The 26,329-nt window shown below is 35.2% G+C and overlaps 1 protein-coding gene across 4 annotated transcripts; it reads left to right on the top strand.

Moving 5' to 3' along the window:
* Positions 1-6,083: 6,083 nt before the first annotated feature.
* LOC113070199 (Wilms tumor protein homolog) lies at positions 6,084-21,802 on the top strand. Of its 4 annotated transcripts, none has more exons than XM_026243417.1 (9): positions 6,084-6,880; positions 9,445-9,567; positions 10,948-11,050; positions 14,094-14,177; positions 16,691-16,790; positions 17,998-18,145; positions 18,230-18,319; positions 19,826-19,909; positions 20,903-21,802. In XM_026243417.1, exons 1-9 carry the CDS (start codon positions 6,484-6,486, stop codon positions 21,022-21,024), a joined length of 1,251 nt encoding a protein of 416 aa, XP_026099202.1. In that variant the 5' UTR covers positions 6,084-6,483; the 3' UTR covers positions 21,025-21,802. The 4 variants fall into 4 exon arrangements, with proteins under 4 accessions (XP_026099202.1, XP_026099201.1, XP_026099199.1 ...); XM_026243416.1 differs by having other exon boundaries at positions 6,087-6,880; positions 14,091-14,177; XM_026243414.1 differs by having other exon boundaries at positions 6,091-6,880; positions 14,091-14,177; positions 19,826-19,918.
* Positions 21,803-26,329: the final 4,527 nt, after the last annotated feature.

Below are 26,329 nucleotides of genomic sequence, written 5' to 3'. Positions count from 1 at the left end.
ACTTGCATTTAGACATTGATAATCTGCCACAAAAAGAGCAGCACTGAACCTCCCTGAGCCACCTGCGCAGCAGTGTTTCTCGTACTTTGCATGTGGCGTTTGGTCAGCCAACCGCACTGTTGTGAACGGACCCCGGTATCAGCAGATAAAAGCTATGGGAGTGACTGGGGCCTTATTTTTAGCCGCCGAACAACAACGCTCTTAATTTTCACCCTTCAATATCAGTCCGTTCACCATCCTCCCTGTCCGCCTAGGACACACTTTGTGTATCAAAAGGAATTTTTAACATCAGAAACTCTGACCAATCGTGTTGAACCTGCATGTTTGTGAGTGTGAGAACAATCAGAACATGAACAGTGAGGCATTGTTTTGAAGCAGACAAGGGAAAATTCACGTCCAGAGATGTAACGTAGCATTTTGCCAAAGCCCCTTGCTGATAAGAAGGACGATGATTCATTTCACCACACATCTGTGGCTAACAGAGCTTTTATTTATTTGACAAAGATAATGTGTTCCCTGTCAGCGTTGACATCTGTTACATTTGTTGTCCACGGTCTTCGGACCTGTCCGTTTCATTACTTATGACTTTAATCACAAGTCTTCTCATGTTTACAATAAATCGCCACTTCAAGTGGAATCTGTTAGACTCCACAAGCGTACTCAAACTTCGGTGTCCTTTGTCATGGGTGAGCAGTAACATTTCTCATTTCCTTTAAATGCTCTCTGAGGACTCCAAGAGAGATTCATCAAACGAGTGGAAATCATCTGGGGCTATCAATTAGTCTGCTGTACAAATGAAGTCGGTAGAGGTTCTACCTTGAAGTCAGATCTCTTTGATGCAATAGCGAGCTTTGGAAAAACAAAATATTTTCAGGGTCACTTGGACCGCTGTGTTTTTCTAGAGCCTGTGGAGCACTTGGGTAAAAGTCGGCTAGGTTTTATTTTAAGATAATTTGTTGTTTGTTAAGTGGAAAAATGCATTTGAATGGCCAGGGGAGCCATTCTTTTTCTCTGCTGTTGTTTCAGAAATGCGGCATTAGACATCTACAGAATTTCTCCGACCCCTCGGGGGAGCAGCAGAAATAGCAAAGAGTGAGTGTTGTGTGTGTGAACAAGGGAGTTCAGCAAAGAAGACGAGGTGAGACCCAGTGCTAACTAAAACTCATTCTTTTCTCAGTGCTGCATTCGGCCTAATTGAAGCCAAACATTATTACATTTTTCATCTAGCTAATGTGTCACAGGTATTCTTTCACCATTTCAGTTTCAACAACATGTGAGTGCCAAGAACACAATCTACACAGTCATTTGAACAGGGCACGACGAAGTACACAAATCGTCTTCAAAGTATTTGTATTTTTAAAACTGAATTATATTTCTAAAAATGATTTGTCCTAAATGCATTGAATATGGATTCCATAGGTTCTTGGCTCATTTTGAATTGGACATAAACGATTCATTTGAGTTGAACTGGATAATCATTGAATCAGTGTGTTGCTGTCTCAAGAACAGCCGCGACTATAGGTGTTGCTCAATGTCAAGGAAGGATCCTCGGAAGCCAGTATTTCGAGGATGCTATGTCATCGACATCCGTCGAAGGACTGTTCCAATGTCGAGGATCCTTGGAATTTCAACCAAGGACCTTCGTTCGAAAAATATCCCATACACAGGAAAGGATGCATATGTGTATCCTTCACACTCTTCACGCTCTCAAATCACCCACAATCCTATGCACGCAGTTTTGCTATCTTCTTCAAAAATTCGGAGCGTTAACGGTTTTTATTTATGTTACCAAACATTTGTTATAACTGTAGTAAATATAAGTAAAGTTTAACGTTTAAATGCCAGTACAAATTACTACCATATTGATATTGTAAATTATACAAATACAAATGGTCAACTGAACCGGACCTGTCATTTAACAATTGTTAGCTTGGTTGCGTCATCGGCATTTCTTTTATAAATAACTAGTTAAGTTGTCCAAAGTAATTTAACGATACAATTCACAGCGTTATTCAAACGGACCTGTTCACTGACATAATGACGCAATTACGTGCACTTGCTAGCCTGTTCCATTTACGTGTTCTCCGAAGGCTAAAGTGGAGTCTCGCCTAGCCTCTGAAGGAAGTGACTTGGAAGGACCAGTCCTGCCAAGGAAGTATCCTTGACATTGAGAAACCTTATATCAGCCCAATTCGAGGATGAATCAGTTATTGTGAACTGATTCAATAGAATCAGTTCGAAAGAATAATTCACTCACAGCTGAAGTTGCAATAGCGCTCTGACACGGTCTCTGTTGCTTTACTTCAAAATAATGAATGACAATGTGTTTGACTTTTTATGAAATTAAAAATATAAAATAGAGAAAAATGTTACTATATATAACTGTATATATATATATATATATATATATATATATATATATATATATATATATATATATATATATGGGTGAACTATCCCTTTAAAATACAGTAACAAAGTAAAAAACAACACAAATGATCAAAACATATTAGGAATGATGAGTACATGGGACTAGATTGGTAACTTCCATCTACCCTTTACTTTGGATCTCTTCTTCTTGGTGCTGCCAAAGAGCAGTTTAATCCAAGCCGTTATTCCAAAGCTCTTTAGCTTGATGACATGATAAAAGACTTTGACACAGTGACTTCTGCTGACATGACAGACTTTTTTCTTTTCCTAGCTCTCCTCTTCCCCGAGTTGAAGAGTTGAATCCTGGGTCAGCAGCTTTCAGCAGAACGCCAGACTACAATTCCAGATGGTGAAGCAGGACCAGATCTCAGCTCATCAATGTAATGAGAACTGCCTCTGCTTAGCCACGTCCGGCTCCTTGGCCAACGCTTCCGGCAACACTGAGGTCTAAACCTTTGACAAATAAAGATGGATCTCGGTTAATTGGTTAAGGGATGGCCTTCTTGTAAAAAACTGGCAGTACACTTCTTGTAAAAAACTCTGACTCATTTAAAGACATTTTTGATGAACAAAATAGGGGAGACTTAAGTGGAGGAAGTGATTGTTTATGTGTAAAGATTATTAAGTACATTATTCATGTTGTGATAGACTAAATGACTGTTGACTTTTTTTTTCTGTTCCTCACAGTGTGAAGTTTATAGCAACAGTAACCTCTTAGATTTGCAATATAGTGTTGTCTGGGTATGTTTGTGTGCAACTGTTGCTATGAAAGCAAAACAGAGACTAGAAACAGAAAAATTCAATAACCTTTAAAGGTTTCACACATCGAAACAAAAGAAAGTTTCAAGGACGCTAACAGCTGCCTCGTGTGATAAAATAAACCAGCCAATGTTTCCCTCAAGGAATCAAATATGCCTTTGAAGTGAACAACAGACTCACTAAAAGGCAGAATTAACAATATAGTTTTTTTTTCTCAATCAAAAATGTATTTTATATTTATTTGTATTCAAAAACTAATTTCATTATTTGGTATCTCTATTTAAAAGTGAAGACACCTGCGCTATTTATTAACCGAAACCTGAACGAATCATTTTTTTGAATTGATTCTTTTCTGTGAACATGTTCAATATAATTAAATGATTAATTTGCGAATTGGAGGCTGATTCGATACGTAGCTGTTCTCGAATCAGAACTCAGCGATTCAATGTGACCTGGAGACTCAACTCAAACTCAACGAACTGGTCCTTTCTGACTCAAAATGCGACAGAAACCGAGAGAAATTTCGTCCTCAGGATTCAGGGATCGAGTTTAATTAGTAGCCTATTGAACTGATGGCGCGAAAAGTAAGTGCTCAAACCTCCATAAACTTTATTCTGTCTGTATATCTTCAAATATGTATTTCGTAGTAGAATATAGCCTATAAAATTGAAAAAATAAAATAAATAAATAATAATAATTAATAAAAGTAAATGATGGGACATCGCTCTGTAGCATACTACATTTACTTTTGATATTTAAGTATATTAAATTCTACTTAAAAGTACGTATAGCCTACCTTTACAGGAGTAGGCTAATAATTAATATTATGGTCTGTACTTTAACCTATTTATGTAGGCTACTTTGTCCACCTATTTGATTATCACCCCAACGTCTTCTAGAGATAAATGTAGTCTGATTGCCAGTATTTTTACAATAATTATCCATACTTCTATTAATACATCATTATATTGTTTCATCTTGGTCCATAAAAGCGTCTGGATGTCGGCGTGTGTTTTGTCACACCATATTTTTTCAAACCACTGTGGGACTAAAATGGTTATGAATGTCCATGGGCCCTGCTTAAAAGTTAAAGCTAAAAATTGACTAAGTGCTAACAATATAATACAGGATTCGTTTGTTTTCACATCTCCAACCTGAAGGTATGAGGACTTCCAGATGAGGTCCATCTCAGGCTGGACTCAGTAATTTTACTCTCTTCCAGACAGTGAGTCAGAGGTTAAGCAGGAACTCAGCCCTTGCTGAGGGAGTGTGTGTAGGGGTGTGTAAGTCCTCTTCCTCACGGCAGATTGCGCAGTGTTATAATTGACTCTTCCCTCCTCATGTCCTCATCGAAACGTCGCGTATTTTTCATCGGCCTTTCATCGTCCTTTACTTAATGGTCTTCAATTGTAAGACAAAACTGTTTCATTTGTGCACGCGCTTTAACTGACGTAGCCTGTGTGGAATTTCTATTCGATACATCCCTGCATTGAATAACGGTCGTCGGCTTAAATTTAAAATGTGAAATTCTAACTTCACAAATTTCTTTTTTATTTTTGTAATAAAAAGAACTTTAGGAATAGTAGTAGCTACTCATTCCGTTTGTATAACTGTTCAATTATTTAATATCCTAGTTCAGAAGTTCAGGTGAACGCGAGCACCTGCAGATTTTCTCACTCGATAATGATTAGAAACTTTTATTCAGACAAAAATGAAACAAAAATTGTTACGGATCCTCAAGGTTATTTTTCTGACTAGGAGCGAGTTGAATCATCAAGCAAGTTTCTTTTCATTATGCAGCGCTTTTCATAAATGTTAGGTTATGAGAAACATTATGAAGAGCTTAATAAATATATCAAAGAATAAGTTACAACAATTAACAACTCTGAAATATTAATAATAATAAAAACTACTGATATAAAAATAATAAATAGCTAGGCCTATCGTCTGTACAGTTTATTTTCACTGCTGTATATTAAGCCTAAGTTCGTTGTAAAATTAAAACACATTGCATAAAATTGTCATGAAACTGATTTTTATTTGGGGAGTGAATATTGGTAAATATAGGGAATATTGGTAAATATACCAATAATTGATTGGGCATTTATTATTACCTATTATTATTATTATTATTATTATCCTCGTTTAAAAGTTTTAAAAGAAGTTGCGGAGTCAGTGATCTTTTTTTTCGGTCTGCCATTAATTTTAAAAAAAAAAATGTGACAAACAATAACACCGTTTAACTATCAATTTCCGTTCTCTTAAATATTTTGTAACAAATGTTAAAGATTTTGTTATACTTTGACAATATAATTTTGCCTTGATTGGCATGAATTTCATACGGCCATAATGCTCTTAAACAGTTTAATAAAATGCCCTGAATTATTAAAAGGGCAGCCGCATTTGTTTAATGCATATTAGGCCGTTTGAGAGCGATAGAGAGAGAGAAAGAGAGAGAAACATTAGGTTTGATGGATGTTAGTGTAATGATAAAGCGCGAACTTGCGCGCGGTCATTTCGAGGCAAGGTCACGCGCCTCAAAATATAGGGTGGAAACTAAATTAAAAGCTATTTAACCAAAGCATAGGATTAGATCAGTTAAAACTTACAGCCTTTCCTTTCACAAACCAATTACATTTTTTAATTTCAATTCAAAACGGAATTTACATTTATTTCTACCTCTTCAATAGCCACCTCACATAGTGCTTCAAATCTGGATTCTGTAGCTAAAATCAGAAGTGCATTTATTAACTTTTACATGGTCTGCTATAATGTGTTTCAAAGCTCATAAAAGCCAGTCTCTGAATCATTGTTATCCATGCACTTAACTCCCACAAACACACAGTTTATTGAGACTCCCAGAATGCTGTGAGTATACAGGGAGGAGTATTGTACAGGGAGAATAAATGAATGAAATGTAATGCTCATCTTTCCTCATCCTCACTAGCCGTAGCTCCTCCTCCTCCTCCCGACTCCTCAGAGTGGCTGTATGCGAGCTCCTGGGCCTCCAAAGAAAACAGACACGCAAGAAAGGAGGAACATCTCTTCTTCCCTCGTCACTCCATTCACAGAGCCTGCGAGAACTAGCTCCTGCTGGGACCTCCCAACCGAGCCCCCGTTAGCTTTCTCCCATTGTGACATGGACTATTCTGGTTAAAAAAAACGAAAACGTAAAGCCGCTACACTTTTTTTCTGGCCGTGACCCATCTTGACTCAGCAATGACACCTTGACTTTGGATTTTAGCACCGAACTCAAACATCTCTCAGCTGGGCCTATTTTGTGAGTAGCCAAAAATGGGTTCTGATGTACGTGACCTCAACACTCTTCTCCCTCCCGTGCCCCCACTGCCTGTGGGGAACGGTAACTGCACCCTGCCCGTGAGCAGCACCCCACAGTGGGCTCCGATGCTGGACTTTCACACCGGAGCTCCCTACAGCTCGCTGGCCCAGCACTCTTTCATCAAGCAGGAGCCCAGTTGGGGTACGGCCGACCCCCATGAAGACCCTCACTGTGGGCTAAGCGCCTTTACCGTGCACTTCTCCGGACAGTTCACTGGCACTGGGGCCTGCAGGTACGGAGCCTTCGGGGCCCCTCCACCCAGCCAGCCTCCACCCAGTCAGCCCAGGATGTTCAGCAATGGTCCTTACCTCTCCAACTGCATGGACAGCCAGCCCAGCTCCAGGAATCAGGGTGAGAAACTGCTTAAATATATCTGTTATTCTGTTATTGCTTCTTTGTGACATTGCTTTGAAATGCTTAAAAACGATAAGCCATCATTTATCATTGTAATATATTTAACAAGGGCAAAAACATGACGTTAAAAAAATAAAGATTCTTTATTAGAGTTTCACATTCCACATAAGGCTCTTTATAGCGGAAAAAAAGAGATTATTAAAATATAATTAACAATTTCATATTGAGGAAAACTATTCTTGTAAGAACTGTTTACTGAAAGGTTCTTTGTGGAACCCAGAATGGCTCTTATGCTGAATCACTGTGAATAACATCTTCTTGAAACATTTATATTTAAGAGTTTATGGGGCCTATAAATTTACAGCTTATTTTAATTTCATTTTTTCCCCCAGTCTTTCAGTTTAGATTTCATCTGTTTAATACATTTAACGCAAGCTTACTAAAGCTTTTATGTTGTACTTCTTGAAAAAACAAACATTTTTTAAGATTTCTGCTCTTTATTTTTAGCTATGATTTCGCATATCATCACTCTAAATTTAATAATATGTTGAAACTAGACCATTTAAATAAGTCAGATACTGGCATAAAAGTCACTGTTAATAAATTAGACGAAATATCTAAATAGGACAACAGTGTTCAGAAATATTGATTACACAAAGACTTTTTATTTTTATTTTATTTTGAATTATTAATAATACATCTTATCATTATTAATTTTAATTACAAATGTATACAATTGTTTTATAAACTAAAATACATTTGTATTTACAAATAAGACTCTCAGAAGGTTGTCATTATTTGAAACCCTCATTTAAATACATTTATTAGAGGTTTATCGTCTAATATTTTCATTTTTTTAATGTGAGTGTGAGTATTTTATTGGGCAATGTTTGAAGAGTGTAAATTGTGTAGTTTGCTTGTATGAACTTGTTTTAACAGTAGTAAATAAGTAAATGTATTCTGTGATTTATCCATCACCGGGGTCATCACCTCACACATATTTATCTGCCTTGAGTAATTATGTATCACAGTGCTCCTGTATTTGGAAAAACAGTTCCCAGATATTTTACAGATATGTTGCAAGCATCTCATCACACAGGCGTTTAATGCATGTGACTCATTATTGTGTCACTGTGACTTCAGGTTACTGACTTTGGGTTTTCAACTTGAAAAGAAAGAGAAGAAAAAATATATATTTTCTTTCTCTTTATAATGACAAACTGCATCTTTTAAAAACAAAGATGAAAAAACTTCTAATATTATTGCACCTATGGTTTTATTTTACATAAGGATGACTAAATGCCTGTTTGTATAGTTGTCATTCAGTAATCATATTGTCGGAGACTGTATTTAAGTAATTAACAGATTTTAAAAAAGACTAAATTAGAGAAGTACTGCGAACGTTTAATGATTTTGCACCAAAATGTTTTGAAATTATATTTTACTGCGAGATACTCTGACGAGAAAAGTAAAATGAATGTTTTATTCTTTCTGACGATAAGTCGTATGGACACCTGCATTTCTGATGTTTAAATAAAATTCATATTTGATATCTTCTGTGCATTTTATGATTATAGATAATTGCCCTCCTTTCATTAAATAAACACCTTACAAAATTGCTACATATTTTGCACTCCTAACAATTGAATCCAAGTTTTTAATCCACTCTTGGTATTGTATAATTGTATTATTATTATTATTTATTAAAATGTTCTAACTTTAATAAGAAAAGATCATCAATAATAATAAATAAGATCATACAGGAGATCTTGTCTTGTCTGAGTTAACCCAGAATTATTAAACCCACCATCACTCCCTAAGCCATCTGATACTCATTTAGATCTAAATTGCGTTTTGGAAATCTAAAGTTACAGTTAATTGTGGGTACTGCCACTCTTCGCAGCATCAGGCCACACTTCCAGCCATTGACCAGCTCTTCACTGACTCCCAGGTTCAAACTCTTGCTGAGACCTGGAAGGGTGGAAGAGAAATGGTCATCTTTAATGAGTTTTTCTCTGTCTGAGGTGAAAGTGGTTGGCTTGTAATTAATGAAGCTGGTGGTGGGAGATCATGATTTACGATGCTGCGTCTGACCTGGGGTTACACCGAGGCATGATTCACCCCTAAACCTGGTGTCGGCTCTCGGCTACACCGTCCTGCCGGCGTTTGTTTTCCTCGCACAGCTTGTCCGCTCACCCCCGCTGGGAAACGGAGGACTGATTAGCATCCAAGAAAGAATATTCCTATTATATGGAGAGATGCTGTGTGTTTGTTTAATAACAGAATAACAAAAGTTTCCTGATTAATTAGGCAATAAACGGTACATAACTTATATTTAAAATATAATTCTAACTTATAAAAATATTAGACATTTACGGAATAATAATGCAATTCAAAAATTTCAAAAACATAAGATCTTTGTGTAAAATCTATATTTACACTTATATATAATTATAAATTTTTTGAAATATATTGTTGTTATTTATATATTTAAAATATATAAATGTTTTTTTATAATAAAATATTAACAAATATATATGTTCAATATTTCTGACTCCCAGGTTATGGCACAGTGTCTTTTGATGGAGCCACGAACTACGGACACACACCTTCCCACCACACCTCGCAGTTTCCCAACCATTCCTTCAAGCACGAGGACCCCATCACGCAGCAAAGCAACATGGGTAAACAAACACACCATGCACTTAATTACATTTTGTAATGTTTTTATAAGTGCACATATTGGAAGAGACTTTAATCTGCGAACACTTTCTGCGTGTTTGAGATCGTGCCCTTGCTCTTTGAACTTACAGAGCGATCTCTGTAATGTCATTCAGGGGGCAAGTTGCACAAAAACGTCCCATTGCAGAATAGTAAATCAGCCTAAACTTTTCTTCGCCCCATAAACTTTTCTGCTCTTATGTACTTCATAATATTAAACATCAGCAAACAGCTAACCGGACGATTTGGTGTTCATTGTGCCACAGTAATATCTCTCTGAGGTCTCCATGCTTGTGACCGGGAGACTCTGCAATGTGAGATGCCTTTTGGAATGTTTAGAATTACCATGAGACGCATTCATAATACGGGGACCGGATGAGCCAAAGCAGTGATTCCTCATTTGCACTTTGAAACGGAGAGCGAGAGGTCTGCGTGCTTTATGGCTTCAAAGAAAGTCATCCTGTTGTTTTCATAACTGCTAAGTGTACTCGGCTGCGTCTCCATAACCCTCCCTCACGCTCATATTGCCTTTGTAAGACGGACTACGCCACACATGCTCGATCATGCATTCCGCTGGACAGCAAAGTTATGATACTCTGAGCATCTAGGCATGGATATTTCCCATCAGGGACTCCAGACAAACAGAGTGCACAAATCTTCATTCTCATTAATTAAACTCTACACAAAAGTATTAAAAACAAATTGTATTAAAACACAACAACACAATGTGGTTATCCAAGGAGTGAAAGAAGTGAAACATTAGAACATTTCTTAAGGAAAAAAAAATTAATTTCTTTATCTCTTGCATAAGTACTGTATGAAGTCATGTTTACTTTAAAATAATTAATTTATTTAAAACATATAAACTGGTCCAAAGTTATACACAACAAAGAAGAAAACATAAAAGACTGGAAAAAAAGAATGAACACAAAAAACGCAAAAGATTTTGTATTAAATATAAATATTTATCTTTTTCTTTTTATAATATTTTATTTTCTACAATACTTACATAGTTAATATTGATAATAAAATCCAAAAAGATACATATTAAATCCAAAAAGACATTAAATAATACACAAGAGATAATTAATATAATATAAGTATATATTATATATGTATATAATATAAGAATATGGTTTTTATTATTATTATTATTATTAATAATAATACTACTACCAATAATAATAATAATAACATATATATATATATATATATATATATATAAATCTGATTTTTGGCAAATACAAAGATGTTGTAGATGCCTTGGTAAGATCTTAGAAATCAAATCAGTGCCAGAAATAAACGCCATCAAAGGTTTTTGATTTATGTTTGTTTTCTTTCAGGTGACCAGCAGTATCCTGTCCCTCCTCCAGTATACGGCTGCCACACTCCCTCAGACAGCTGTACAGGAAGTCAGGCTCTGCTCCTGAGGAACCCATACAACAGGTACGGCTCCAGTCCTATCCTTTACAAATAACATCTCAAAGCCTTCTGAAACGTGTTCCTTACATGTCTGACTCCTCACTCTCCCTCTTCAAGACATGCAGGTCATTGCCACTTCGAAAGTTTCTTAAATGTTTTCTTAACAGAAAAACCGATTTCATAAAATATAATATGTATCTTAAAAGATATGAAGGAAATGAGATATGAAATGAGACATGAGCAATATGAAAGAAAAGGCATGCACATGGTCACCAAATTCTTAAAAAAAAAAATAAATAAAATTGTCCAGACAGGCTACAGACAGTACAACTGATAGCTGTTAGGACACATGGGTCGCAGGAAGTTCAAATCCGGTTCTGTTCAGTGAACAGGACTGTGCAACAATCAAAGACACGTCAGAATCTGTTATGGCTCCTCCAAAAAGTCACGTTGCCACTGAGTACGTAGAGGAAGTGGGAAAGTTAGGCAACAAGAGAAGGAAAAGGAGGATGTTCGAAAGTTTCTGTAAGGATTTTTTTTTAAAGAACAAAAAATGGTTAAAGCATTAAACATATGCACTGCCATTCAAAAGTTTAGGGTCGGTAAGATTTTTACAATTATTTTTAAAGTGTAGAGACTGCATTAATTTGATGAAGGATACAGTAAAGACAGTACTATTGTAAAATCTTATTAAAATTAAAAGAGCTGTGTTCTATTTTAAAATATTTCAAAATGTAATTTATTCCTGTGATGCAAAGCTGAATTTTCAGCATCATTACTCCAGTCTTCAGTGTCACATGATCCTTCAGGAATCATTCTAATATTTAATTATTATTAACAATTATATATATATTTTTTCAGATTCTTTGATTAACAGAAAGCTCAAAAGAACAAAATAAATATTTTATAACATTTGATTAATTTAATGCATCCTTGTCGAATAAAAGTATGAATCTCTTAAAAAAATAAAACGTACAGACCCCAAATTTTTTAACAGCGATCTAATCTTTATATATATAAATTATGGGAAAAAAGTCTCAAATTTTATTTAATCAGTATAAAACAATAGTGTCAGGGGTTTAAAATGCAAATAGGTATAATTTCCTTTCACAGCATATTGCCAATTAAAAGCTGGGTCCTGTCAAATGTGCTTAATAAAGGTCAAGTGCTGAACAGCATTGTGTACTAGGCCAAGATAAACGGTTTAATCCACCTCCCGTTTGCACTTTCAGACCAGCTCTGAATTCTTTCATTCTGATAAGTGGTTAACTGTTCTCAGTGGAATTCCCTTCGCAACTTCGGCTAACAGTGTGAGTACTACAGCCCCAGAATGATCTCACATTCCTCGGATGCTTTCGCCATGTTGTTTTTCCAGCACAGAGGGAACATAAAGATTCAAAATAACAGAATTGGGATGATAAGAGGACTTTGACTCAGGTCGTACAGCATTTTCCAGTTCCCGTTCCTCTGCGCTGTAATAAACAGTCTCCTATCTATCGGGCTGCAGTGAAGCGGCTGTGAATCCTCAAATCAGAACGCTGTGATGCTTTTCAAATCAAACGCCTGGTACCTACAGCCCTGTATTTACACAGGCCTCTGGTTAAAGCAGTTTTTAGGTAGCACAAGGCGGCTGGAATAAAAACATGTCCAGATTTTCAAAGTAAAATTAGGCTGTTAATCTCAAAAGCAGATGTAGTGTACGAAAATGTAAACCATTCACAATCTACAGATTTCCTGCTTCCATCTGTGTCTGGTGCGTCAAAACTGAAAAACAAAGATCCAGACCATGTTCACAGAGCAAAGTTGTGTATTAAAAAAACCTGTGTATTATTTGAGCTGCAAAGCTTTGTAAATTAATTTCACCTTTTTTTTTTGGGTTTTATGGTTTTAGGGATCACGTTGTCCTGCAAATTAATCATCAAATTGGATACATCTTTACATGATTAGTATGCAATTTTTGCATAATACATGCTAAAATCATAGTAAAACATAGTTTACTGTACATCTTGTGGCTACTGTACATCTTGTTTAAACATTTCATGTATTCTATCCTGTTTAAAGGAATCTTACAGGTTCATTTTATAAAAGTACTGATATTAATTCTGTTAAAACCTGTGTATTATTATTTGAGATGCAGAGCTTTATAAATAATCATTTGTACAGTAATTTAAAGTTTTAGGCGTTAGTTATGACAATGAATTGTAAAACTGTACAACTTTACACAGGAAAGATTAGTTCGCAATTGCTTCACACTAAAATCATGTTAATGCATATATCGTATAATGTTTACTGTAAGTCTTGAGACTATACATTTGAAATATTTTAACATTTAGGAATTGGGTTCATTCGCTTTCGTTGTAAGTGGCTCAATATAAAGCAGTTTTTATTTAATTTTTTTAAGAAAAGGAAGTCAAAATGTATTTTGGGGCTAACCAACACTATGCCACAAATGCTGTTGATTGAGTTTAACATTTATGACAAGTCATCAAAATTTAATTTATACTGTCAATCACAACTAAACTAAGTTATCATTTTTGGAATGGTCCTGAAACATTTCTAACACAAACGTGTCAGATTAGGTCCTTCAGCCAGTATTTTCTCTGTTGATACTGAAATACTGTTATGTTTCTCCAGCAGTGAAGCAAGCGCAGTACCAGGTACCAGTTCATACCGCCGTACACTGTGGCCTGTCTATGATGAAACACTATGATGTCAGAGTTGCTGTAGATAAATCCAAACTATGTGTTTGGGTGAGCACCTGGCAAGGAAACTAATGGTCCTACGGACAGGCTTTTAATAAAGCATGGCAGGTTTTTGGTCAGAGGGATCACCTGATTAACTGATCACCCCAGTGGTTTGGTTAACCTCCTTTTTTTTGTGCACATATGACACATTCATTCGCTGTTACCCAGGATGCTTTTGTCAAAAAGGCTATTTTTCATTCACACATTCTTTACATCTGACAGTGGTTGCTGTTTTTTTAAGATTAAGAGTGCTTGTAGTACAGGAAAATACTGTATATGCATATGTTCTTCAATAGTATTTCTGTTGTTTTCAATCTTAGCAGCGATAATTTATATCAAATGGCAGCGTCGCAGCTGGAATGCATGGCGTGGAATCCCGTCAACTCTCTGGCGTCCACTATAAAGAGGTAGGTCGACGTGACCCGCTTCTGTCACGTAGGAAATTCTTCTGTGATTTGAGTAAGCCCATATCTGTTTCAGCTGAGAGAGGAGGAGGACTTATAATATGCTTCATTTAAGCTGGTACTTAGACTAGGAATAATGAATGGGAATTTAATTTATTGTGAGGGCCTGATAAAAAGTCTGAATTCAAGTTGGATTATGTGTGTGAACCACGATGGGTTGGGTTCTGTTTCTTTTCTGGTGCATTGCCATGCAAATTCATTTCAAATAGTACAATACTATAAGAAAGAGAAAAGTTTGATGACAAAATATATATATATATTTTTTTTTAAATTAAAAATATTATTTAAGGTGAAATGAGTAATTTTTGTGCCTCTAGCACCACCAAAAAAAAAAAAAAGCATAAATGTTGACAGGTTTCTTTAACACTTATCCCAAATGTATGCTATTGGTTGAATGGAATCGTAGGTGTTAAAATTAAGAAGTGTTTTTTCCTGTTAAGAACCAGTTCTATTGCTTTAAATAGCTTAACCGAGTGACATTCGGATCCGTTAACTGTTGTCACGCACATTTTTCCTCCATTCTTGCGGAACACAATAATGTTAATGTGTTTCCTGCCTTATTCAACTGAATCAACAGACAACTCGATTCATTTAAATCAGATTACAGTTACTCCTATAAACAGCTTCTTTTTAGTGAAACGAAAACCTCTTCAAGTGTAGTCTGATTTGGAACAATGGTTTCTTGTGAATAAGTCAGTTCCTTGTAGTGAATTAATTACAGCGCAACCAGTTTAGTCTGATTCCCGAAACAAATGATTCTAAGGAATCAGGTTTTTGAGTGAATCAAAAAGATCAAGAAGTTTTGGCTGGTTCCCAAACAAATGACTCTTGTGAGACGGTTCTTTTTAGCAAAGTTTCACATGGCCATGATCTCTTCTCCACAACTTTCTTCTCATCTTTTTTGTTTGTGCCAGAGAGTTGAGTGTGCACATGCAGAATTAGCCTCTGTTTTGTCTGGCTAGAGAATGATATCCTGCCATATATTTCTACCAGTGGCACCTCAGCCTTGACCGGGCCGAGCGCCGACCTGCCGAGAGGAAGGGAGCCGTGCAGGGGGGGAGGTGGAAGTGCATCAGTGCACAATGGGACAGTCTTTACTCCCCCTGGGACCCAAGCGAGAATCTGCAATCACGTTCGGCCTGGCGGGGAGGAGGCTGTGACCTCTCCCCAGCCTCCGTGAAAGAATCAGAGGAGCCCTGGGTGACCGAATGATTCATATGCTGATAAATGAGAGGGACGGGGCTGGTTTCAGTTTAGGAAAAATCAGACATGCTGATCGATCTCAAGGGGGCTGCCATGGAAGCGATGCTGTGGCTCCTCAAGCCAAACTTAATCATTTCTATATACATCCAACTATCTACAGCTCTTCGCATACCTCCAGATCCCATGCGTGTCGCAAGCCCAAGGTGGTTTGGCTTGGGTGAATGAATGAACTGTGAGAAGATTTACTGCAGGATACTGTTTTGGACTGTCTTTTCTGTCTGGCTGGTCTTGAATACAGACAAAGAGAACTTGTGAACTTCGTGAAAGTTAGTTTGAGCAAGGGCAAGATCCTCACAGTAACAGTTTCCATAATGTGTGGTCTTTTCTCCAAAGCGGAGAAACATGGTGTAGAATTGTCTTGAGAAACGTGATTTTACAGCGAGATGTAAAAAGCCATACCGCTGAGGTTCAGGCAGAAGTTCAACAGTGAGCAAGACCATACATTCCCCATTCATCTCTCTGACTGGCCCTACCTCAGATGTTTAGGGCAAAAATATTGCTCTCTGAAACAGGGAGCAATTTGCCCCAATGTCAAGATGAGTTACAAAGACATGACTCTGACTGTGTATTTTATGGCTAGCAATGCCCTCTATATGTCATCCAAACTATGTGAAATAATGCATGGGGAGACTTAGGAAGGACTGTATCTGCCGTTGTGCACAAATGAGTAAGTTATGAGTTAGAATTACATTTTGTGGACAGTTGCTTTAGCGTGGAACAATTGTTGAGCAATTGTTAACTGTTGAACATTATCAAAAAAAGCTAATAATAATTTTGTTAATCAGTATTTTTCTCTTATTTAGTTAGTTAAAATATCTGATACAGTGACTTGTTGGGCTCACTTTTAAATGTCTTTGAAAGATGTCTTTTATCCTCACCATGGCTGCATTTATTTGATGAAAATAGGAATCTTTTGTAAAATAATAAATGTATTTGCTTGTAAAATTTGATCATTTTAATGCATCCTTGCCTTTTTTTTTTTACCCCATTGGTAATTTTTAAGTTTTAAGCACACAAATCAAATAAATAGACAAAATGTAAAAAATAATAACGAAATCACTAGATTTATGCTTATAACTAGAAAATAAAAATTCCATTATTTTATTTTCAATTATTATATATATTTTTTTATAAACCTACTTTATTCCATCTGATCACATTAACAAAATATTCCCCTATTTAATCCCAACCAGCCACGCAGGAGGGTATGAGAGTGACCCCAGCACGCCCATGGTCTACAGCTGCAGCACACAGTACCGCATCCACACCCACGGCGTCTTCAGAGGCCTTCAGGTCTGTATCTCTTGCTCACGGCCCTGTTGAGTTCACTCTCAGGACACAGTAAGATTCTTTGTGCTCTAGGGATGTGCCCACATTGGGCCAAGGTCAGGCCATGGCGTACAAAGACACACAGACACCGACACACACCTCATACACAACCCTAAATCAAAATTTGATTATACAACTTGCTAAAATGATCTATAATCTAAAAAGTGCAGTACAGTCCCTTAAATAACTAATAAAAAAAGAGAGACAAATTTAATTTAACAATAAAGTGCTGAAGAAAACCATCTGACGCAATGAGAACGCAATGCGAGAGGAAGCAGGCCCCTGCCAGAATAGTTGAGAGATTTGAAAGGCATTTCAGGATGAAAAGCGAAGAGGAATCACTTAAAAAAGTCCATTAGCCGTAAAGCTGCAGTTTCCAGTTGCCTGCTGCGTATCCATATAAATCATTAGCTCTTAATTAATGTCTGTCAGCGGCCTTAAAGCTGTAAAAGAAGAGATACTCCAGAGCTGCTCTCGCTCTCGCTCGCTCTGTTTATTCTTTCCCTCTTTATTATATAAATGCATGATGGGCAACTTGCAGTGTTTAGATAGATAGACAGATAGACAGATAGATAGATAGATAGATAGATAGATAGATAGATAGATAGATAGATAGATAGATAGATGCATAAAAAATGTTATCTGAAATTTATCGTTGCAGACAGCTAATCTGAATTTAACTGTCACAAACAAATCAAACGTAGCATGCTAGGCGCTGCGTGTATTGCCTGGCCTGCTGTGTTATCATCCCCGTGGGGTCAATATATAAGTCTGGCACTAAAGCTGTAGAACAGTTCCAGTAATTTACTTATCAGTAACACTTAACACTCATTCATTACCACTCCAGTGTACAGAAATGCCATTATGCTAAGCGCTACTTAATTAAGAGCAGATGGGCTTTAGCAGTGGGCAAATGAGGGTAAGGGGAGGAACGGGGGGAGTGAAGCAGTGAAATAGGGTCTGCCTAACATCCGTGACTAACCGCTCACAGTTAGAGCTCATATCAGTAGCATGGGGAAATCTGAATGATCATTTCACAGTTAATTCTGCAGTAATGAACCGATTGGACATGCTAATCATTCGTTTTCCCCATGGGCGCTGGGTTTGGATGTCTTGTTCACTGCGCAGCTTTTGCTGTAGCATGAACTGAATGTTTTTGACTTTCTCGCAGGATGTGCGGAGAGTACCGGGCATTACACCCGCCATTGTGCGTTCATCTGAAACCAACGAAAAAAGGCCGTTCATGTGCGCCTACCCAGGCTGTAACAAAAGATACTTTAAACTATCTCACTTACAGATGCACAGCCGTAAACATACAGGTAAGACACAGATACCACAAATAAATACCATTAGCACAAATGCTAAGGTTATCATTAACATGTTTGGTTGTATTAAACTCATAGGGGAGAAACCCTATCAGTGTGACTTCACAGACTGTGGTCGCAGGTTCTCCAGATCAGACCAGCTGAAAAGACACCAGAGAAGACACACAGGTTTGCGTCTACTTCTCTTATAGTTTCTCTTTTCCTGTTTTCCTCAAGTACTTCCTTGGTAGCATATTAAACTATTTGGTGAGGGAGATTTTCAGATCTATGCCCTCTTTTGAAAAAGAAGTGTGATTAATTGTATTACATTTAAAAAGTATATAAACATATATATATATATATATATATATATATATATATATATATATATATATATATATATATATATATATATATATATATATATATATATATATATATATATATATATATATATATATATATATATATATTTATATATATATATATATCATTTAAGTGTACATTCCTAGCACACTTAAGTACACTTTTAAAAAGTTCACTTTGTTTTACTAATAGTGTGTAGTAACTCACTAGTGTCAAATGAAATGTTTTACTTTAAAATACATTTAAAATCTTTATTTTAATATTTTGTCATGCTGTAAAGAAGTATACTTAAATGTTAATGCACAAATACTTGATTATAAGTCATTTAGTGTATCTTAAAATTAATATATCTTAAATGTACTAAATTGCAACTTCATCATACATAATTAAGTACATGACATGAAAGTTTCAATAAAAATTACATTAAAACGTATTTTAGTTTACCATAAATTCTTGTCGGTATATTCGACAGTACACTTTTATCATATTTCAAAGACAATAGAAGATAATTATGACAATTATGAAATCGCATATTAAGATGTACTTAAGTGCATTTAATATGAACTATAAAAACATTTTCATTTAATTGTCAACAATATGCAGTTAAGTATCCAAAAACATTATATATTATTTTAAAGTATATTATTTTCAAAGTACGAAGTATTTTCAAAATAGTGTACTTTATTTTTTAAAAGGGCTCCAACAACCCGATCTCACGGCAATTCGTACATATTTTACGAGGTGGCTTATTCGTACTAATTCGTATGATCACACTCGTATTTTACGAGTGGCACAATTCGTATGAATTTGTACAAATTACATACACCTAACCCCGCCCCTAAACGTAACCATCACTGGGGTTTAGACAAATCGTATAAAATCGTGTGAGGTCGTACAAATTCGTACGAATAAGCCACCTCGTAAAATTCGTACGAATTAGTCGTGAGATAGCATTGGCTCCAAAGACTTGATTCAGATTTCCCACAATCCCTAAACCCACAACGACACTGCCATGCAAGTAGAATGATGTTAATGATGCTAATTCTTCATATCTTAAACAAAAAACTTTAATAGTCTACAATTTGTCACTTAAAGTTGCCTACATGTTTACATTTTCACTTTGAAAACACTTTGATTATTTCCTCAATTATTTAGCGCAAGTGTTTGCTGATGTATTGCTCACATACTTAATATAAGAGCACTTTTTCACTCATTTTGACACATTTTGGCATGGCCTCTCTACTGTAGCCTGTACACGTCCTCTCCTTGTGTGTGTGCTGTATGTGTGTGTGTGTGTGACCACACTTGTGTGTTCCTGTGTGTGTGTAGGCGTTAAGCCATTCCAGTGCGAAACCTGTCAGAGAAAGTTCTCACGGTCAGACCACCTTAAGACCCACACCCGGACACATACAGGTAAAACAAGTGCGTAAACCTTTTCATTTTTTCATGATTCTCTCCTCTCTTTCCACTCTTTGATATAATATAAGATTTGATATTGATTTGATATAAGCTTGATATTTTCTGTGTGTATTCGAAAGAGCGCACTGAAAAATCAGTTGACTGCAGTGGTTCTCAACTACAAATAATATATATAGTTTTTTTTTTTTTTTTTTTTTTTTTTACTAATATTCACGATTTTCAACAACCTGTTACCATTCTTAAATAACGGTACATCATTTTTCTTTACTAGAAAAAAACACAACTAATTATAACTCAAAATTTAAAATAGTTATTAAATGCATAATGTCGAAAACAGATGAAAATTTTTTTGTGTCCATTTATAAATATAATCGATAAATAAAACAAAGAGATAAATACAAATAAATATAGTAGATCACAAAGGAAGTTTTGCATAAATAATAGTAATAATTATTAGTAGTGAAATATTCATAATGCCTGTTGTTTTGTTTGTTTGTTTGTTTTAGTCGAATGATAGTAGATATTAAAAGCAGAAAAAATTCTTACCATACAAAAGTCAATAAAAATGTCTTAAAAATATCATTAGTATCAATAACTGTGTATGACCAATCATATGCAAAATTATTAACATAAATAATGGCTGTATTAAAAAATATATGTCTAAATGTATTGAATTTTAATGAATTTCAAGTTAGGAATTTCAGTAAAGGACTGGTTGAATGCACAGCTTTAAATAAATAAACATAGTTTTTCAAATTTGATACATTATTTAAATAATTATAATTTTTTGTTATCCTATACACAATTATATGATTAATTAAATTTGTTTATTTGCATTTATTTATTATCTGGGTTACGACCCACCAGTTGAGAACCACTACTCTAGGTGACCTCAATATTATTTCAAAAATATTGATATTTCTTATAGATCTTCTACTTTTACCTTTGTTTCCATGCTAATGTCTATATCCTCTTTATCTCTCTCAGGTGAGAAGCCCTTCAACTGCAGATGGCCAAACTGCCAGAAGAAGTTCGCCAGGTCTGATGAGCTCGTCAGGCACCACAACATGCACCAGAGGAATCTGACGAAGCTGCAGCTGGCCATCTGAGCCACGTCCCATTGGCATGGGGTGCTGGTGCGACCCCATCCCAAAGCATTAACTGCAGCTTGTTTAAGGAAAAGCAATAGTCTGTTTTCCTTTATAATAGTTCTGGTTGTGGATATGGGAAACTGGCAAGACAAGACAACACTATCTTTATCTGCATGTGCAGCGCCCCCTAGAGGCAGCTCGCAGCAGGCTTCAAATACACCATTACAGTGGCTTGAATATAAAAGTATGGTTCCAGTGAGGAAACCTAATGTCTTAAATAAGATTTTGAGATTTGGGATGTGAAATATTATGTAACTAACAGTTAATGATGTCGTTTTTAGAGTAATTTATTATGTCTGTTGTAAATTAAAAATGTACTTTTTTTTTCTCCTTGTGAAACTCATCAAAACTATCCGTCCTTGGCCTGTTTTTATCTGGAATTGTGAAGCTCTCTCCACTGAAGCGCTCGTCCATGCTGTTTGTAAAAATCCACTCTTTTTGACCAGTTAATTTATGAGTAGGTCACACTGGTTATGTGACTGAGCGGTTGTGGTCAGGTTGTAAATATTCATTTCAATCCTCAGCCAACACCAAAAATTTAAATCTAACAGGTAAAATTCTGTTCGTGGGAAATGTGACTCTTATATAACTAACGGAAAGAAATGTGAATCATATTTGGATGGAAATGTTTTTATTTTATTTTACTTTTTTATATAAATGATCTTTGTTTGTATGTTTGTCATATATATCTGTTATTGACTTTTTGATTTTTATTAAACTCTCTGCATTAACTTGATGAGATGTGAAGCTCTGAATTGAATTTTAAAGGTCCAGAGTATTGTATTTTTTTAAATAGAGAAACATTTTACGGTTGTCACTTGATAGTTAATGTCTCATTTAGTGTGATTTTTAATTATGGACTGTATTCAAGGTTAATGCGGGTTTGAAAAAGTCTTAATTCACCTTTCCACAAATTAAGGTCTAAAAGTCAATGCATTAAATATTGAATGCACTGCACAAAATGAATACCATCCTCAGGGTTTTTGCTTTGTTTTTCAAAATGTGTATCTAAACATTCTTAAGTCAAGATAAATGTACTTGAGATGCATACTGAACATATGAACTCTTGTTCTCTGAGATTTGAACAAATTTAAGTGAGCTTATGCTTAAAACAAGAACAAACGTCTATATATATATATATATATATATATATATATATATATATATATATGTATATATATATATATATATATATAAGTATGTATATATATATATATATATATATATATATATATATATATATATATATATATATATATATATAAATCTGCAATATTTAAAATCAACTAATTTAAATTTAGCTGTATATGTTTTTCTTTAAAGAAAAGCAAGCTCTTCAGATATGAAATCGGAGGCCTCCCTTCAAGCAAACATGCTCTACATTAAAACACCCTTGTAAATGTACAGCTGTCTGCTGATATTTTATCTTTATCTGGAGCTCAAGTCGTGGCTGTCTAGCCTTTTCCATCTTAAACAATTTGCTTGGCCCCCAGCGCGGCGTAAATCAGCGAGCTTCTCCACCCTATTACTCAAGCCGAAAAGTCCCGCAATATCTCACAGAGACAGCGCTTAATCTCTGTCCTAGATTTGGTCCGAGTGCCCTTTGAAGGCGAGGTGGCTGCTTTGTGTAACTTCTGCACAGTCCACTTCCAAGGGTGCGTTTCTACTCGCCTCTTCAATCCAAAGAGCCATTGGTCTTGTAATGGCTTTCTTCAACAGAGAGAAGGCGAATGAAACATTAGCACAATGTCTTGCAGTCTTGTGTTTGATAGCTGTTGCAGAACAAATGATAGACAAAGCCTCAAATTCCTGTTTTTAACTCAATTTCTCATTCTTTGTATGTATGTGTTCCTTCATTTTTTGTCCCTTAAGATGACTGTAAAAATGAAAAGAAAAAAAGGGGTTAATCAGTGGCCTGTTTTTTGGCTGTGATACCACGAGATGAAAGAAACTCACACTCTCTCTGAACTCTCTTGTCTGTGATCCTTCCAAACGCTGATAAAAGTTTGACTCCAGTCTTTAGTCTTGACGTTTCAGGGGCATCTCAAGCCAGTCAAATTCTCAAAAGGAGAATTAATTTGATGAAGACATGCAGAGGTTGAAGAATGTCCCAAAAATAAAGCGTGTGTCTATCAAAAAGCCTTCTTTGAAAGCTGAAAGTGATTCCATCCATCCATCCAGTAACTTTTCTATAGAAGACAAACTTTTGTGGTTTGCCAAAATAGACAAAAGCTCCTTCTCATTTAATAGCAAATGTAAGTGAAGTTTTAGGCTCGATATTTTAGTGTAGCCTATAATTTAGATTCGGCTTATGTTGTCTAATGCTCCAAAGTGTATTTTATATTTCAGATGAATTCTAACATTAATGATCAAAAGTATGACAAGGATCTGTATGTGATTTGAAGAATGAAAAAAAATATATTTTAAAATAAATTACTGCTTTTATGCAGCAATAATGCACTAAATTTAATAAAAGTAACAGTAAGGGGATTTATAACGTTACAAAAGAACTTTCTATTCATTAAAGAATAATGAAAAGGTATTATGGTTTACACCAAAATATTCAGCAGCACCACTGATAGTAATTCATGTTTCATAAACAGCAAATCAGCATATTAGAAGGATTTCTGAAGGAACATGTGACACTGAAGACTGGAATAATGATGCTGGGGAAAAGCAGCTTTGCACCACAGGAATAAATTACATTTTTAAAATATATTAAATAGAAATCAGGTATTTTGAATTGTAATGCTATTTCATAATATTACCATTTTTATTTGTGATTTTTTTTTTTTGAATGCGGCCTTGGTAAGCATAAGATACAGCTAAAATATAAAATGTATAAGAAAAGCGTATTTTATTGTATTTATTTAAATTATTTTATTTAAATTATTATTATTATTTTTTTTTTAAAGAGGTCTCTTATGCTCACCAAGGCTGCATTTTTTAATCACAAATACAGTTAAAATACAGTATTATAACAATCATATATATATATATATATATATATATATATATATATATATATATATATATATATATACACATACACCTATACCTATTAAAACATACATATAACTTGACATTTAAGTTAACTAATTCAAAACTTCCTTATACATACTTCACAGAAAGTACCACTCAATAAGCCTCTTCAAAAAGTGAGGAGTTTAGGAGGAAGGAGCTCCTCACACAAGAGAAGAGCTTCATCTGATTCTTGACTGATAACACCTCAAACTGCTCCCTTGACCAAAGCAGCTGGCCGAGCCCACGACACCTTTATGACCCTAGCGCTGGTCGATCAGTGAGCCCGTTCTTTTATGGGATAAGATAAGGGAGAGCGGGAGTGATAAATGCTGGGATAGACTGAGAGCTAAGATGAGCGAGGGGGATCTCTGACCCTCTGCCTCACATGTGCTTGTTTATCAGGCGGCCGGCAGCCATTATTGGATTAGATGTGGCTTGACGGAGAGGATGTGAGGGCTTACCGGGGTGTAATTCTGACTACAGTTTGTCATTTCGAATGAACATCACCAATCTCTGTCTTTCTTCATTCTATTTCATGCCTATTCTTGCTTTTTCTGATCAAGTTTCTGGTTATAACATTAAATGTCTCTGCCATAGATGAACAGCCCATGAACATGCCATCGATGGTTTTATGAAGATCCTTATAAAATGGCAGTTCTGACTCTAAATTCTAATTAGATGAGCCATGTTTGACGCTGCAGTCTAGCAGAATTAGTTCTGGAAGTATTTTCCCATTCATTTTTATACAACAACTTCTGTTTAAGCCAAGAAAAGTATATGAAAATCTGTGTTTGAAAGATAAAGATGAACTTATTAAAACGAGTGCATAACCTCAACCCATAAGCCGATCCAGGCCTCTGGGGTGATGCTGTAATGGCTGTGGATGGTGTTCTGATGGGGAGGTGCTGGTTGGGATCTCTAGAGCTTGCATTCCATCAGTCACAGAAAAGGGTTTTTTCCTTCACCTTTCTCTGGCTCTCTCTCTCTCTCTCTCTCTCTCTCACAGAGAGGCACACTCTTGTTCTTTGTTGTGCAATAGCTCTTCACTATCCTGGCACTGTCATCATTCATACCTCTGCACTTCCTCAAGGCCTGTACAGTAATGAGGGTGAGATACGCTCCTTTCCTGGACTCTCTGTGTGGGAGTGTGGGCTCAAGGCTGACTTTTCACCAATTAGGCCAAATACATACAAATACATGCACACATATATATTCACTTTTCTTTATATTAAATTCATTCAAAACCTAAATAGTGTGAATTCGAGATAGCCTTATTCAATTCTTATTTGAAGTGTTTTTTGGGGGGGGATTTTTCAATTCTTCAGAAAGTAAAACAGTGATGTAATCCATAGCAGAGATATTTGGTTGAAATCTTACAATGTTAAGCTTAGGCTCAGACTCCCCAAACCCACCTGACCATAAACTGGGTGGGCCAAATGAGAGAAATAACTCTTAAAATATTATATTCTGACAAATAAATAACAAATTAAGTCACGTAATATGATTGTTGCAGCTGCAAGAAGGAAAAAAAAGAGGCATAATTATATATTAAAATAACTGCGCTAAAATTTTTACCCAGCTGTCAGGGAGAAAGAGCAAAACTGAGAGCTCAAATCTCTGTCAGTGACCAAACTGTACTGAAAATAAATAAATAAATAATATTTAACTAGACTGAACAACAAAAATAATTAATAAATAATAAATAATAATTTAAATCATTATTATTAAATTAATATTATTTATTCATTGTATTAATCAATACTTTTATAACCTTTACAGTATTATCATTATTAATTTAATATGATTAAATCATGAGCAGTAACATTTTATTGTAATACAGCTGCAAAAATTACACTAATAATTTATGTTACTAAAATATAATATGTCTTAATTTCTTCAATGATAATAATAGGCATAATATTTGTATTAACCATGTTAATTTATTAATATTACTATTAACTCACATTACACTCACAACAGCACTGTGAACTCAAAAATAATATGTACAAATAAAATATATTAACACATTTAATAATAAATTAATAATTTACATTAGTTAAATATGCCATAATATTTAATTATAATATTTTTATTAACCATATTAATGTATTAATATTATTAATGTATCAATATTAACTCATGAGTACAATACCATGAGCAGTGTAAAATAAAATAAAAATGAATATTTACAAATATTAATACATTTCTGTGTTTAGTTGATCATTTATAAACTCTTATA

The sequence above is a fragment of the Carassius auratus genome, unplaced genomic scaffold (assembly GCF_003368295.1).
Source record: "Carassius auratus strain Wakin unplaced genomic scaffold, ASM336829v1 scaf_tig00003436, whole genome shotgun sequence".
NCBI lineage: Eukaryota > Metazoa > Chordata > Actinopteri > Cypriniformes > Cyprinidae > Carassius > Carassius auratus.
The sequence above is the reverse complement of the archived record's forward strand: the minus strand, read 5'-3'. Positions and strand labels throughout refer to the sequence as shown.

Bases quoted from the DNA above. Each gene is read 5' to 3' on its own strand.
- LOC113070199 (XM_026243414.1), top strand. From the start codon at position 6,484: ATGGGTTCTGATGTACGTGACCTCAACACTCTTCTCCCTCCCGTGCCC. The intron at 6,881-9,444 runs GTGAGAAACTGC...TCTGACTCCCAG, and splicing joins GCCCAGCTCCAGGAATCAGG to GTTATGGCACAGTGTCTTTT. The intron at 14,178-16,690 runs GTAGGTCGACGT...AATCCCAACCAG, and splicing joins CTGGCGTCCACTATAAAGAG to CCACGCAGGAGGGTATGAGA.